The 15,458-nt window shown below is 47.9% G+C and overlaps 1 protein-coding gene across 1 annotated transcript; it reads left to right on the forward strand.

Annotated features, from left to right (window-relative positions):
- Positions 1-10,924: 10,924 nt before the first annotated feature.
- Positions 10,925-14,034, forward strand: LOC144124255 (solute carrier family 22 member 7-like). The gene is made up of 2 exons (XM_077656896.1): positions 10,925-11,557; positions 13,912-14,034. The coding sequence occupies exons 1-2, from the start codon at positions 10,925-10,927 to the stop codon at positions 14,032-14,034; spliced, it is 756 nt and encodes a 251-aa protein (XP_077513022.1).
- The last annotated feature ends 1,424 nt before the right edge of the window (positions 14,035-15,458 follow it).

Raw genomic sequence — 15,458 nt, forward strand, 5'->3', positions numbered from 1 at the left:
ATCGCACAGCACATGGGCGCCTTAGCGTTTTCCCTCCATAAAAACGCAGCCGCCGTGGTCGGGTTCGAACCCGGGTACTCCGCATCAGTAGTTTACTCATTTCTTGTTCAGAATTTCAAGAATGGTTACTGATTTCTTGTGCAATGTTTTCAAATTCGCCACCAGGGGTTGTTTCACTTTTTTTTAGAGTCACGGGATAAGTTTCCTTATTCAGCGGCTCCTACTGATCTCGACTAGGGTAGACATCAGTAGTTTACTAGTAGTGTAGGGATATCTATCAGTTAAGAGTTCTGCAGGAAAAAAGCAACCTGCACCCGTACATTCTGTACAGATTGTGGCGCCATATAATGCACACTCTATGATGTACTGGAAGCATCTCCAAGTGAAGCGAACACGATCAAGAGCACACAGTGGTTGGAAGACACCGCCCGAAAGTCATAACCAACGGGAGGGTTTGTACCGCAAAGTGCATCCCAAAACAAGAGCTCAAAGACCCCATTCCTTCCACAAAAATGACCACAAAAGCGGGGACAAGAAGGGAAGAGAGGAAGGTTGGATTGAAAGAAGAAAGAAAGAAGTGCCGTAGTGGAGGGCTTCGGATAATTGTATGTGCCATGCCACTAAGGCAACAACAACAATTACAACCACCTGGCGATCTTTAACGTGCACTGACATCGAACAGCACAGAGGCACCCTTTGCATTTCGCCTCCTTAGATTACTCTCATGCAGTATTTAATAGCTTGTGCGCAAAACTCTGTAGAGAACAATTTTCTACGCTTTGATGCATAACTTTTAATCAGCACGCATTTTTTCTTTGCGCGATAATGGGTCTCAAAGGTACTATATTAATCGTCATCATACCCTCATATCCAGCCGCGAGTTGTTTTAGTTCAGTAGCGGAGCAACTTAACAGTGTTAGATTTTCGTTATTACGTCATTCACAATACAAACATCTATACGCTGCTTACTCAGCCACGAAATGCAAAAAAGTGGGATGAAAAATCACATTTTAAATTTTAAAAGAAATTATTAAGGCGCATAAAGTCTTGTCTTACCAAATGTAATAAACACAAGTGTAACATTTCTCTTTAATATGTACTAGTGGCTGGCTTCAGGGCATAAATGGGATCTAAGAAACATGAAAACCAGTGGCGGAAAAATTCTGCCAGTATCGCAACTAGTGATGAGTTTGGTTTTAGACTGGTGAACATAATTCAGGCCTCGGATTGCAGGCGCCACAAACAGAATTTAATTGCGCAGACTCCTTTTCAAGACGGCAGCCGCGTTCCGATCCCCAGCCGAAAGGGACCTCACGTGAGCGACTTCGGGTTGGTGTAGTACTGCACGAAATTTCGTCTGGGTGTCTGTTCGAATAAGTTCAAGGCCAGTAAACAGTGGCTACACGGTGGCACAGTAGTAGGCAGCGCCGGTAGCCGATGGCCCTTCATGCACAAATGTCGTGTTCCCGCTGTATTTTCTGCTCGGCCTCAAGTGGTTCTCTCCTCTCCCGCGGAAGGAGAAGCTTCGCGAGCATAACGCGAGACCTCTCGGCCAAGGAACAGAGGAACAGAATCCAGCAAGCAATTTCTGTGGTGACACCCATGGCGAGCAGCGCGACGATCAGGGTCATGGGACAGCCGAGCAGGAGCGCTGGGAAGATGGCCAGGAAGCTGACGAACGCCACGCTCAGGGCCCTCAGGATCGTCCGGTTCACGACAGCTTGGACGAAGTCGCTTTGCCGGGGCTTCCGGCCCCCTGGCAGTGCCTCTTCTAGCAACGGTGCCGGGACGGACAAAGGGCCGATGCGCCCGGCTTTAGCAGCCGCACCACGTAAGCGGACGCAGCCCGCTCCTGCGGTTGTCATCGCCGTTGGGCGTAGTTCGGGTGCGTGATTGTTTTCAGTGTCCGCCGTTTTTCACCTTCTATTAGCGGCCATCGCGCGGATGGACTTAAGTTGATGGATTACAACCAGCCTTCACCGCAGATAGCTCCGCCTGCAGGAAAGTGGAAAATTTAAGGCCACCAAAACTCCAAAATATGCTGCATATATTTATTTTATGTAAAAAGTTTTCCTAAGCCGCATACACAACAACGATACGACCATAATAGTATGCACGGTGAATAAGAGAGTTTTGACAGGGAGCGCATATTGATGGCAAGATTTTTGATGGCAAGATTGCCAGTTTCTGATGCCTTTTAATCATGCGAGCCATGCCTGATGCAACGTTTCTCAGTGTTCTTTCCAACATCGGGCTTTCCTCATAAGAAAGGCTGGGGCCAGGCCATTCAGTTTAAGTGAGTCAGGAGGACTCCTCCCTCACATAGCATCATTGTGAGGCTGGCTTATAACGTGTCCAGGGCAAACATTTGAGCCTAGGAAAATGACAGTAGTCTGCCCGTGGACTGCTTACACGTGCCTGCTAGGCTGGCATCCCTTAAAAGGAAAATATGCATGACATATGAGTACACATCTCAGTTCCACCTTAATAGTAAACACGATAGCGTTCCCTCGTGGTCGATCACCCGTCGATGTAGATGGCGCATCAGCATTCAGGGAAGGCGAGCACTCAGAAGAAAGCTCCGCACTGGGCATTACCGGCTCTATTACACACGTGTGCCAAGAGCAAGCAAGCGCCTTCTCTTTATACCGTCTACATGACGGCATCACTCCGCACTGCTCCTGAGGCCCCTATGCGCAATGGAAACTTTCGACTCGGCTGACTCAAGGACGAACGGTGACCACAGAGTAAGGGCGGGGACTTCGGGGGACTTCGCAACCGAAAACAGTTTACGAAGTCTGACGGAGAAAGCTTAAGCTTTTGTTAAAACCAGAGATTCGCAACCAGGATTAAGATTTTCGACAAAGCTTCTATATGCGCGATTATGTAGTTGGAGTGAAAGAGGAATTAGAATGAAACTGGCTGTGACAGCCGGTGAGCGATGCCTGGTAACTTACCGTCAGGCGCCGCTCCTGGCTATTGGCCCCTCGATGTTGGTTTGCGTCCCTTCCATGGCGCCCACATTGCAAAGCACCTCGTCTTCTTCGCCACAATAACACTGGGCGCACTGATAATGTTATGCATTAGAAGTGGTTCTTTGTGTGTAACCACTCTCATAATCATTGCCCGCTTCCTTATTAATTTCAAGGAATAAAAAGTGCCGAACAGCCATAGACCAAGTTTTTTTTTTCACCTTTTACATTTTATGTCCAAATAATGTAAATGATATCTTTCTACGCAGTGATGTCATAGTCACCACTTGAGGTGCTTAGCATTGTTTTATTCTTTACTTGGAAACGCAAAAGTGAGATGCGTCGAAAGCAGCAGGCCTTGCTGAGAGCAGTCTACCCCGAAAAGTTCAGCGATAACAGAAACACAATACTCATTCAAGAGTTTAACGCTTGGAGGAAGCACTGCTGATTAGAGCACGCAGCTGTTTCGCAATGTCAGCTTCCATTTTGTACGAAGAGATGAGTGTTCGCATCACACGAAGCGTGTGCTGTAGTTGACGAAGTATTATAATCAGCTGCTTCACTTAGCACTACGCGTAACGTGAAAACTCTCGAAACTATCCCCAGCCATTCAGTTATTCGCATAAACAGGTAATGATTGTTTGCGTCTAATTACTCCTGAACTCATTCTCGCTTGTTAACTCTTCTTGAGTAACCAAAACTGGAGAATGACTACTGGTTAACCTATATTTTACCGCACAGCATTTGAAGAGGCGTAACTAACGCATTACTGTGCAATGTATGTTTGCACATGAGTCGCCAAGGGTGATCTAACTTTTTTTTTTTTACAAAGACCCACTTGGTCATGTGGCCCGAGGCAACCTGCGCTGCAGCTTTCCATACTGACAGCCGCGCCATAACGTAAACTTCACAATGTGGAGGAAGTACATCCTACGAAAGCGACCACCTCCTAGAGCACTTAACAGTTCTACGACGCCGTGTGCCAGTCACAACCAATGAGAGGCTTCGTGCCACCAAATATATCCGGACAAAAAAGCTCAAAGACCACATTCTTCCTCACACCACACTCCAGACAAATTGCCAAGAGCAGCACAAAGACTGAGCCACATGTGCCGAACAAGCTTCACACCTACTACCAACATCGGCAGTAATAGGAGAAGAAACAAACTACAAACCTAAAGAACCAGTTGTTCAAAATCCGGCAGTAAGGCAGGCACCACCAACAAGAAGCACATCGTCACGTGGTGCCCGTCTAGAAAAGACACAAGATGCCGTCATATGAGAGGTAGCGCAAGCAACTTATTATGACAGCCCTTCCCTATTCGCATTCATTCTAGTAAGCAAGCCGCGAATCATGTGCAGTGTCGGTGCACGTTAAGGATCCCCAGGTGGTCGAAATTATTCCGAAGCCCTCCACTACGGCGCCCCTTTATCTCTTCTTTCCCTCCCACCTTCCTACCTTCTCTTACGGCGTGGTTGAGGCGTCCACCTGGAAGCGAGACAGTTACTGCGAAATTTCCCTTACTAAAAAAAACACTTTCTTTTTTCAGGTCTGATATATGCCACACGCAGCACGTTCCCTGCGTGACAGAACCATGCTAAGAGAACCATTCTAATGAACGCTATGATTCGTGGACGCGTCAATCGTGGTTCAGACCGCACTGTCATTTCCGCCGTGTTTGCATGCGGAGGCTGCCACCTTATGAATGTATAGCATACAGTAATGCAGGAAGACAGAGGTGAAACTCAAGGCGCTGTGCTTTTACTCGGCAACACCGACCATGAACTGATACCTTAGAAAGGAATTCTTCTCGACTTGTGCAATGGACGGCCTTTTTTCCGCAGAGCTTGTTTCTGTAGCGATAGATTCGGAAGGTCAGGGAAGATGGATGTCATTCCACGATTCCATAACGTCGCTGCCACGCGTCTTGCACGCGATCCATGCCTTCATTCTCACTATTTGTTCTGAACAGAAGTGGCGCCTCCATTCTCCCACTACGCCCTTCCGGAGTAGGTGGCCCAACATCGGACCGCCATCAACCTTTTGTGAAGATGAGGTTTTTATGTGCGGACTTGATATAACCAGTGACGAGTCTTGTGCCCAGCCTTCTTGATTTCTGCGCGATTCATCAGTGCGGCCTTCCAGAGTGAAGGATAACTTTTTCATGGATTCGAAGCTAATCGCATTTAGTACCTCCTAAAGATATGCTGGGTTTGCCCTAAGTCGGTCTCCGTATTGCTGCTTTCCGAGGAAATCTGCGATTCTTTGGACGGAGGCTGGCGTGTTCTTCTTCACTTTCTCGTAGTTGAGAAAGAGCACGTTCGTGGCATCGTGGTGCTCGTACCAAGAGAGCAGCTGGTTTAAATAGTCGCCCTAGTTTATAATGCCTTCGATGAACATGTCTAAATGCTCTTCGAACGAGCCTTCCACAAAATGGTGCCGAGGCATAGTTCCGAGGTGGTAGCAATACTACACACAGCAGTCATACGGGTTCCTGGTCACGTATATGTACTTTGCTTTTGCCGGGTACGGTAGCTTGCAAAATGGCAGGTGAGTCTTGGTAGCCACCGGGCGCCGTAGTTTACGGGCGCCTTCAGCTCCACTCAAGGTAGCTGCTCATCCTCAGTTCTTCCAACTCAATTGACGTCAGTTTGCCGGCCTAGAAGATGTTCACGACAATGTGCTGAAGCCATGTGGTACCGCACTTAGGGTATCTGGCAATAAAAACATCGCCTTCCTCCGCCTCGTAGAAAAGAGCTGATCGCCGTGTCTGAGCTGGAAATATCATGCTGAGGTAGAGCCCTTCAGTCACGTGATGAACGTTGTCAAAAGCAGCTCGGACAGAAGCATGAAGGTTTGTTACTGAAGAGCTGCACAGAAGGTTCAGGATGACTATCGCTCAGTATATCTTAGCGTTTGGGACTTTTGCGGACAGCTTAGAACATTCAATTTCATTTTGCTTGAAATTACGCACTGCATGCATCTTGCATTCTCGTTTTTATTCCGCAAATATTTATTTAAGGGGAGAGGGGTCATAAGAATGATTATTTTGGTGCACCTAATTGCTGAAACGTTGCCGAGTGCAGTAAAATTCTTTATTCTTTAGTATGTACGGGTGCAATAGTTTTGAAACCTAGCTGTTTATGTGTGGAACGTTTTCACGTAAATTTACTATGCATCTAAAGAAAGACGTAGCAGTTTTTTGCACACAACATAGCTTTGTGAACATGCTGCCATAAAAAGCTTGTGCACTTTCTTAGTTATTGAACGGTCCGCGGATGACTGTAGGAGGGTGGTAAATGTAATTACTAAACAAGTATACATGGAGGTATAAAACAAAATGTAGTTATGAAATCAGAATAAATATTACATATCTGTGCCATTTTTGGTTCAATTTCATGCATTTAAGAAATAACTTCTTGACAGAAAAAAAGTAGCGACAGTAATATTTTACAGTTAGTGTGCACGGTGCGACATAGCGTAGCCTTTAGGGCGAAGTAGAAGGCGTCATTTGAAAGAATTTTCTGGAAAAAATTTATTATTAGTAGCTAGAGACTACTTTCGCCAGCGTCGCTAAGTTTGGTTTAGCCTACTAAAGCAACGAGGAATAGCAATTCTGTCATCGCTAAGTGCGATGAAATAAAATATCTTTCCACTACCTGCGCTTTAAGAAAAATGGGAGAATGTACTGTGTGTGCTGTAAATCCAGGGGTTGGTGCACTATTATTTAACTGCTTAGCCAGGAGGTGTCAACTTTTTAATGCTGAAAAAAAGGAACAGTCTATTGACTTTTATCGCCCACATTTTCCTTAGTGAAATCGAAAATTCTTGCTCTAAATGAGCGTATATCCTGTTGTGAGGCTGAGATACACGACAGAGCAATTTAAGATGTAATTATTTTTATATAAAAACGTCACTTTCTCGCTGTAGTTGGCTCCTGCAAACCCTGTCCTTGCAGAAGCGATTACGAATGCCAGCCGCCTAGGGAATAATGCGCCTGAACTGAGGTGCCTGTATTTCCCTAAAAGTATAATTTAAAGCAGCATCCGGGCGGTTTTGACAAAAAAAAAATAAAACAAAGGATTGTTACCACTGGGTAACGGGAGATTAAGCGACAGCTATTAAGGTTTTTATATTTGTCGATATACTGAGGTAAACAGTTTAAGAGCAAATTCATATCTGTATAGTTATGGAGCGTTCTTACTATAGTTTTCTACACATACTCGTTCTTAAACTAGCGCTGCTCTGCACTCCGCCGCTCTAGGCGCGCGGCGCCACCTCCGCTGACACTTTGCTCGGGCGGAGAGTTTCGCAGCAGCGACCGCAGATCGACCGTGCTACATTCGTCTGCTTTCGCTATGCCCTTCCTCCACCTTTCACGGCAACCACCTTTCAGTGTTTCGAGTGGCGGATACTCCCCTGTTGCTCATTCCTCTTGCCCGCCATTCCCTCCACCTGCCACGGTAACTACCCACCGGGTAGTTCCCATGGCAACACACTCTCCAGTTACGCATTCCTTCGCCCTCGCCATACCCCCCTCCTTCCATGGTAACAACCCTCCGGTTGGATATCCCTTTGGTGGCGGGAGACATTTGTCGGCGTGCAATATTTTCTGTTTGGCTCACACGCGAAAATACGGGAATATTTGCGAGAACGGGCAAAATGACATTTAAAGAACCAGCATTCATTTAGCTGTCGTTGCGCAATGCATTAAAGGTTGTGTTTTTTGACGCGTAGGTCCGCGGTTCATATCTGCGTTTCGCTTACATGCTCTTTCTGTTAACGAATGATTAACAACACGCAAATTATTTATCATCTATGCCTGGGATGTGTCCCCTTTTAGGATGCGCCCTGAGATGCTTAGTCAAAAACGCCGTTAAAACCATTTATTAAAAAAAACAACTAATTTTTCACTCTTCATTTTCCCCTTAACCAATCATTGCCTGCACGCACATTTTTTGTCATTTTATTCTTGATTTGCATTTTCTTTCAGGCTACATTCTGAGATGTTATGGAGCGAAATTAGCCTTTCAAAAAGCTTGGAGACGAGGTGGGTGGTTAAGTCGAAATTTGGTGCACCGCACCGTTGCGTCACGCAGAACTTAGATCGCGCGCCAGCGAATTGCAGATCTCGGAGGTACGGATGAAGTAAAGCACTTGGGTTATCCTTAACTATGTTGTGCAACGCGTAACAAGGCTTTATGCTTGGTGCCTTATGAGTTATGACTACCAGGCTGCACGTCTTATGCCAGAGTCAATTGTGACCCTAATTGCTGACCCTCCCTTACCTCCCAACAGAAGGTTGTGTTGTTACTACGAGAGAAAAAAATCTACAGTGGGGGCTACAGAAAGATACTACAAAACAGCAGAAAAACCTATCGTTACGACGAAACTACAGAACATTTTTCGTAGTTTTGACTCGGTTCTGTAGTCTTTTTTTTTCGTCTCGGTACTACTACTACTACTACTACTACTACTCTGAAGCTACTACGGCTAGGTCGACGACGTGAAATGCGCGGAATCACAGGGAAAAGAAGGGTTCATTACTCACGCCAGCTCGTGATTCTCTGTTCGTTTCGTTCTCCATTTTCTTTGAGGGCGATCGTGCACGTATCTGAGTGCTGCCTTCGCTCGACGTACTGACGGTCCGCCAGTGAATTCCGTGATTATCTCTGTCCCAAGGCCTTTCGGCAAGTCAAGGGATGTGGCGTTTGGTTTGGGAGCACAGCTGGTCGGGACCTTACTTACGGGCAGCGGTTACGAATCGGAATAAACGCAGATATGAACGCAAAACAGTCCGTAACCCTCGCGCGGCCGTAAATGATTCATCTGTGCGGTTTCCTGTCGGATAAAGATGGTTCACTCCGAGTGCCCGTGCTGCTTACTTAGATTTTCATTATACGACTGTACCCCTTTTCTTCATGACACACTCGCAGAAGCCGCAGCTGCGATGCACGAGTGCTGCGCGAAAGTAAAAGCTGTCACCCGCTTGAAAATAAAAGCTTAACCAGCGCCAGCAACAAGGAAAGTCTGCGCTACGCACATTCCCTGCTCTTCAAACTTAATCTTGCTGTTTGGCCTTTTGAAGCTATAGAAAATTACCTGGAGTACTTAAGGAACATAGGGGTGAGTAATGCAAACGCATTGTAATTGTATTAAAATCCCGGTGCAGTTCCATTCTAATTCTATTCTAATTTTAGTTCAATTATATTCCAATTCTAAGGTAAGTCTGTCCTATTCCTTTGTAGCTGGTGCAGTTGTAAGTACTAGTTCTGTCTGTTACTGACTAACATTTCATACTTTCCCGCCTTTGATGACGTCACACCGTTTCGACCAATCGCAAATTTTGTAACCTCGACATTTTGTGGGCGACGCCGGGTTTTCGTGTCGATGAGCCATCTAATGCTTTCGCTTAATAACTAATAAAATGTACACGAACGTAACTCAGAGTAGAGAAAAGATGTTTTAAATTCAGAACGAAAGAGCAGTACGCGAAACGCTCCGAAGGCGTATTTGGAGCCTTTGGGTTGATGCCGTCGTAGCTAGAGTTGTTCCTCTGGAATCGGAGAGGTCAGTGGAGAATGTCGCTAGAGCAAAATTCCAAAAAACAGCGTAACGTACCTTCATGATGTTTCATTTCAGCAAGTGACTTCACTTCAGCAAGCGTCTGCCTTCAGCAAGATGACGCAAATTGTAACTACACAATTCACGTTTGAAGTTCTGAGAGCCATTCAAGCTCCTACCACATCTTTTATACACCTCAGGCCTGGGTCCGCCATAGGGGAACAAAACGTTCTTATTAGACCAAAAGATAATCGCCAAATGGATACCAGGTGACGGCAAGTGAGGGGCTCTGGAGGTAATTCAATGACTTTTGTACTTCATAAATATTTCTCCTTCAGAAATCCCAGTCTTAACGGAAGACTGGGGAATGTGGACCTGCCAAGAGTGATTAATATGTTCAGTATTCAAGGAAACTTAAAGGGCGCCTTAATGTTACCTAGGAGAGCAATGAAAAGGGCGTCGGCTTACTAGGAGGGGAGACACGAATACGACTAATTTTCAATATCCTTTGAAAAAATGCGTGATGAATTTCTAGATTCCGAAGCTTTTGTATTTTTTGTTTCGGTTTCACTGGCGGTTTCGGTTTCGGTTGGGTTATTCCCAACCTTGGTCCTGGGTAGTAAAGAAGCTAAAAACGCCAATAAAAATGTTTTCGGACAGTAGAAAAATATTATGGGCTGAAAGCGTTAACAAGCTCCGACATTACAGAGCACACGGTGTCTTTTGCATTTCGCCTCTATTGAAACCAGGCAGCCGCAGTCGAGTTATTGTCCCGCCTCCTCAGGCTCAGCAGCCAATTCGCTTCTTCCTCCCGGCTATGTTATGGTCGACTGAGCGAGGAAAGGGGCAGGACATCGCACGACATTCCTTGCGCCTTGCATTTTAGCGACCTTCTGCTTCTCCCAAAGCAAAGAATTACTGGGCATTAGCTCGAGGTGCCTGGCCCGCCACGGTGGCTTAGTTGATAGTGTGCTCAACTACTGAGCTGTAGGACTCGGGTTCAAACCCGGCAGCGGCGGCTGCGATTCGATGGAGGCGAATTGCAAAAGAAGCCCGTGTACTGTGCGATCTGCCAAAAAGCATATGGTTCCCATTAATACATTCCCAATGCTATGTGTTCCCACTGCGCCGCTGTGAGTCTACGAGCGACCGCGAACACTGTCGCAAAAAAAGTTTTTCCTATAGTACGCCGATCGCATAGAACTATTAACCAGAGCTACTGCGCTTCGAAAACGAGGGAGACGACGCGTAGGACATAGCATTCACGTGCGCTCGCGTTTTCCAGTCAAGCTCTTTCTATACGTGAACCTGGCGCTGTGCCCGCTTAATTTCATAAAAAAAAAAACGCTTCATCCAGCTTCGGCAAAGGTGCTGCTGCATCTACAGTATGGAGATTATAATGCCCAGTCGGTTGCTGTCAAAGTACCTATTTACCAGCGAGTCCTTCGACAGCTACGAGGCATTCGGAAACAGCATCTTCCAGTGGCGGCTGATGAACCTCTGCACCCTTGCAGCTTTCTTGATGAACATCAACGATCTCGTCTTCCCGCTGATTTCACGAGACGTGGAACATTGGTGCAAGCAGTCGGCAGCCTCCAACATTTCGGAAGTCGTGTGGAGGAATGCAGTCGTGCCCGCCGCCATCGGTGGTCGGTTGAGCCGATGCCTCCTCTACAAGCACTCCGAAGACGCAGACAACGCGGAGAGTGTCCCTTGCCAGGAGTGGGAATACGACGACGAGCGAGCGAGGACGAGCATCGTGAGTGAGTGGAACCTCGTCTGCGACAGACGGCTGCTCATAGTGGCGATCGTAGCTGTCCACAACGCCGGCGCGTGCGTCTTCACGGTTGCTGCTGGTTCCATCGCAGACCACATCGGCCGCAAGCCCGTCCTTCTCGCTGGCGTCACTCTGCTCATTGTCTCCACAGTGGCTGGCTGCCTGTCCAGAACCTTCCTGATGCTAACCACCATAGGGTTCTTCAGCTCGGACAGTGCCGGCGTGGTCATGAGCCTCGCCGCCGTGAGTTTCTTCGAAGTCACCACCCACGAAAACCGGCCACTCCACATTGTCGTCTCTGTAACGGCCGGCCTTCTCTTTTCTGGCTTCTATCACGTCATCTTCGTGCCTGTCAAGCTATGGTGGACACTGACGAAGGCTCTTTTTCTCCTGCCGACTGTGCTCTCGCTGGCGTTCTTTTGCATCGTCTGCGAGTCACCCCGCTGGCTAGTTTCGAAGGCTAAACTTGCATGCCCCGAAGCCGTTATGTTATCTGCCGCCGAGGCTAACCACTTTCCGTACGCGCACACTGCATCCATGGTACACAAACTAAAGACCGACGTCGCCGTCAACGCTGAACATTTTCCCGCCATCGACGAAGACGTGCTCGGTGGATGCTCCTTTCAGCGATGTGCAATCATAATGTGCGCTTCCTGTTTTGCCATCACGGTCACCTCATTCGTAAATATATATACTCAGGTTCAGCGGGAAGAGCTTTGGTTTAACCTTGCCACGGTAGCCGTGAATTCAATTGGCTGTGCATTGATGTACCCGTTGCTTAGAAGGGTAACCATGCAGACTCTCATCACAACATGATTTGCAGTGCTTGGAACCCTTCAATGCCTGCAGAGAATTGCCGGCGGTGCGGAAGTGACGATTGTTATCGCGGCATTGATCTTAGTGTCTCAGACAATATTCGTAACCGTCGCTGTTCTAAGCTTCACATATGTCCTTGAACTCTTGCCGACAGCCGTTCGCGGTACTGGTATCTGCTGGGCTTACGCGTGCGGTCGCATGGGTGTGCTTGCCGCCTTCGCCTGTCTCGCACTGAAACGGATCGGGCGTGTTGACTTTGCGTACGCCACTGCCGGACTTCTGCTTTTTGCATCGGTGATTGCCCAGCGTAGCCTACCTCGCGCTACCAGTGTCGAGTTCGCGAGAGAAGCGGCCGGACGACACCATACCATAAACCAGCGCTGTATAGAACACATGAAGAGGAGTCTGGACTTTCGTGCTCAAGATTCAACCAGAAGCAAGGCCAGTTCAGACAGTCGATCATCGGTGTCATCTCGCGGCCGTCTTCGGGAAGATGGTTCAACCGACCGCTGAGTCTGTGTAAGGAAGAAAAAACACTGGCCCTGATTATTTTATTACTTCTCTGTCCTTTTTTTTTCGAAGAGCGGGGGGGGGGGAGAGGTGGGAGGGGGTATCGGACTCTTCCGGTGAAATGACTTGTCTTTGCGGGAAATATATGATCAAATATTTTGTTATTCATGTAGCCTTTTTTCTGGTAGCCATTCAAAGTACATTGATACGGAAAGAACAGGGTGCGTCAAATTGAGGCATAACTATAAAGGTATAACTATTCCCTATTTACGAAGGAACGTTCATACATTCAGCCAAAAGAAATCGCACCTGTGTTCCATAGGTGATGGTGGTGGTAACATGGTCAGGCCTACTACAAGGTGAAGGGTACAACCCCTGATCAATGCTTGGGGACAGTACACTTTCTCGTGTTTCTTTTTGCTTTATTTCATGCATCTACTGTACCCTAAAGAGCGCATCTGCTCAGCCGGCTCTTATCCGCGAACGAGCTTGTCCGAGTTGTGCATCTAATTTAGCGAGCATCTCATAAACATGGAAACCCACGGTAAAAGTACAGCGCCAGCTAACAAGGAGACAAAAGGAACTTGAAGAGGAAGGTTATGTGCAACAGAGGTATTGGAAAAAGAAAAGTGGAGAGTACATTTAAGCTTGGCCTTAAGGCTATGAGGGGTTAGCGTTAATAGGTTAATGCCTATATATGCGGAATCTGTCATTTTATGTCACATTCGTGGATCGCTGGGGGTCCCCATGACACTCCTGGCGCAGTGTTGCAACGTTAAGGCGATGGGCCACTGGCCCGGAAGATGCCTGTTTCCAACACAGCCGCTAGTAGGGCTTGCGAGACTCAGGCTGCCCTTCCCGAGCAACCTCTTGTGACCAGTCGTGAGTTTAACTGACACCTATCACAGTGGGCAGTTTGCTCACAATCCGGTGGGCCGGTTGCCACCTGCCATGATGGGCAGGTTTTCTCACAAGGTTATCAAAGATATCTGACCTAGGTGGCAGGTGGCCACCCGCTTTATTGCTCAGAATACCACCGCCGACGATGCGGAATTTTATGCTTTACTGGAGACTCGCGTTAAAAAACGGATGGACGATCGGACAGTCTGATGCGTGCAATGCGCCAAGTAATGGTGATTACGCCTGAATGCTTTCTGATGAAAGCTTTTTTAAAATGATGTTCCTCATTTGAAAATTGCGGGGAGCACATTGCTCAGCTGGCCCAGTTCACTTTGCTGCGCCATCCGGTGCTGGTCCTGCGATCTGTCTAGCCTTACGCTGTTGTCCGTGACGAGCACTCCAAACCGGCCCTGGTTCATCGCTGGCGTCTGACATTCCTAGCTGCGACCCTGGGGCTTGACCCGGTGTACGGGAGCGTGCTAAACAGGGGCTGACAAATTTCGCGACACTACCGCAAGTAAGGTTGTACAGAGCGCGAGCGGCAGGGTGACCACGTCGTGGTCGCGTTTGTTCCCTCTGCGCGACTTCCCTCAGCTTCATGCGCGACTGCTTTAGTTCGGTCGCTACGTGCGTCAGCGTTCGTGCATGCGTCATCACCGTGGTGGTCTTTTGCGTCACTCTTATATAGCCGCTTCTGCTTCAGACGGCTGAGCCTCGTAGCTGAGCCTCTCTTTGACTAGCACTTCACAGCTACGCTCTGAAAGAAAAAAAGCAAACGAATAATTTCGACCACCTGGGGATCTTTAACGTGCACTGACATCGCACAGAACACGGGCGAAACGCTAAGGTGTCCGTGTGCTGTGTGATGTCCGTGCACGTTAAGAGAGAGAGAGAGAGAGAAATAACATTTATTTGCACCCGTAAAAAGATTGATGGCTATCCGAGGCGCCGCTCGGTCCCAGCCATGTCCTCCCCCTCAGCCGTCGACCGAGATCTCTTGGATCTCAGCAGCGGCAAGGGCGAGACGGATGACTTCACGTTGTTTAGTTTCGTCCTCGTTGTGAAGAAGTGCCTCCCAGGGCTCGTATGTTCTCTCAGGTTCTCCAAACCTAGGACACGTCCATATCATATGGATCATGTCCGCTATGGCCTCGCAACGTTTGCACCTGGGACTGAAAATCTCCGGGTGCCACTTGCTGTAAAGCTGAGGGTTCGGGAATTCTCCGGTTTGTAGCTTGCGCCACGCAACCTCTTCGTTTTTGGTGAGCCGCTTACTTGCTTTCGGAAGTACCGCTCTGCCAAATTTGTAATGGTTTAGGATTTCCTGATACGTATTAAGATCGTAATCGAACTGTAGGAGCTTCTAATCGCGCGAGGGAGACGGGGTTGTGCACAAGACGCCACTAGGATCCCGGAAGGTAACTAACCCTCGTGCCAGTGCGTGCGCTTTCTCGTTCCCCCTCTACCCTTGGTGCGTGGGTGTCCAAATGAGCGCTACCTGTTCTGCCGGTGGTGGACTGCCGGTCAACGCTCGTGCTGCTGTGACTGAAATGCAGCCCGCGTCATAATTTCTAATAGCTGATTTAGAGTCACTCACGATAATTTTGACCTGTTGTTGAGTTAGAGCCAGCGCAATGGCCAACTCTTCCACCTCCGTTACTGTCAAGTCTCGGGTGCTGCAGCACGCTACCGGTCCTCCGTTTTCCCTAGTTTCTACCGAAATGCGCCCCGTACTGTTAGTGCATTCTGCGGCATCCGTATGCAAGACATCCTGTCTGCCCTGAAAGCGGGCTTGCAACGCTACTGCTCTCTCTCTCTCCTGCAGGCGGCAGACACAAGAGAGACGTGGTAGAGTTCTTGACAATGTGCCTTTCCTGTTCGCGTTTTTATTGTGCGATGAAAAGTGGCCGCACTGATA

The sequence above is a fragment of the Amblyomma americanum genome, chromosome 3 (assembly GCF_052857255.1).
Source record: "Amblyomma americanum isolate KBUSLIRL-KWMA chromosome 3, ASM5285725v1, whole genome shotgun sequence".
Taxonomy (NCBI): Eukaryota; Metazoa; Arthropoda; class Arachnida; order Ixodida; family Ixodidae; genus Amblyomma; species Amblyomma americanum.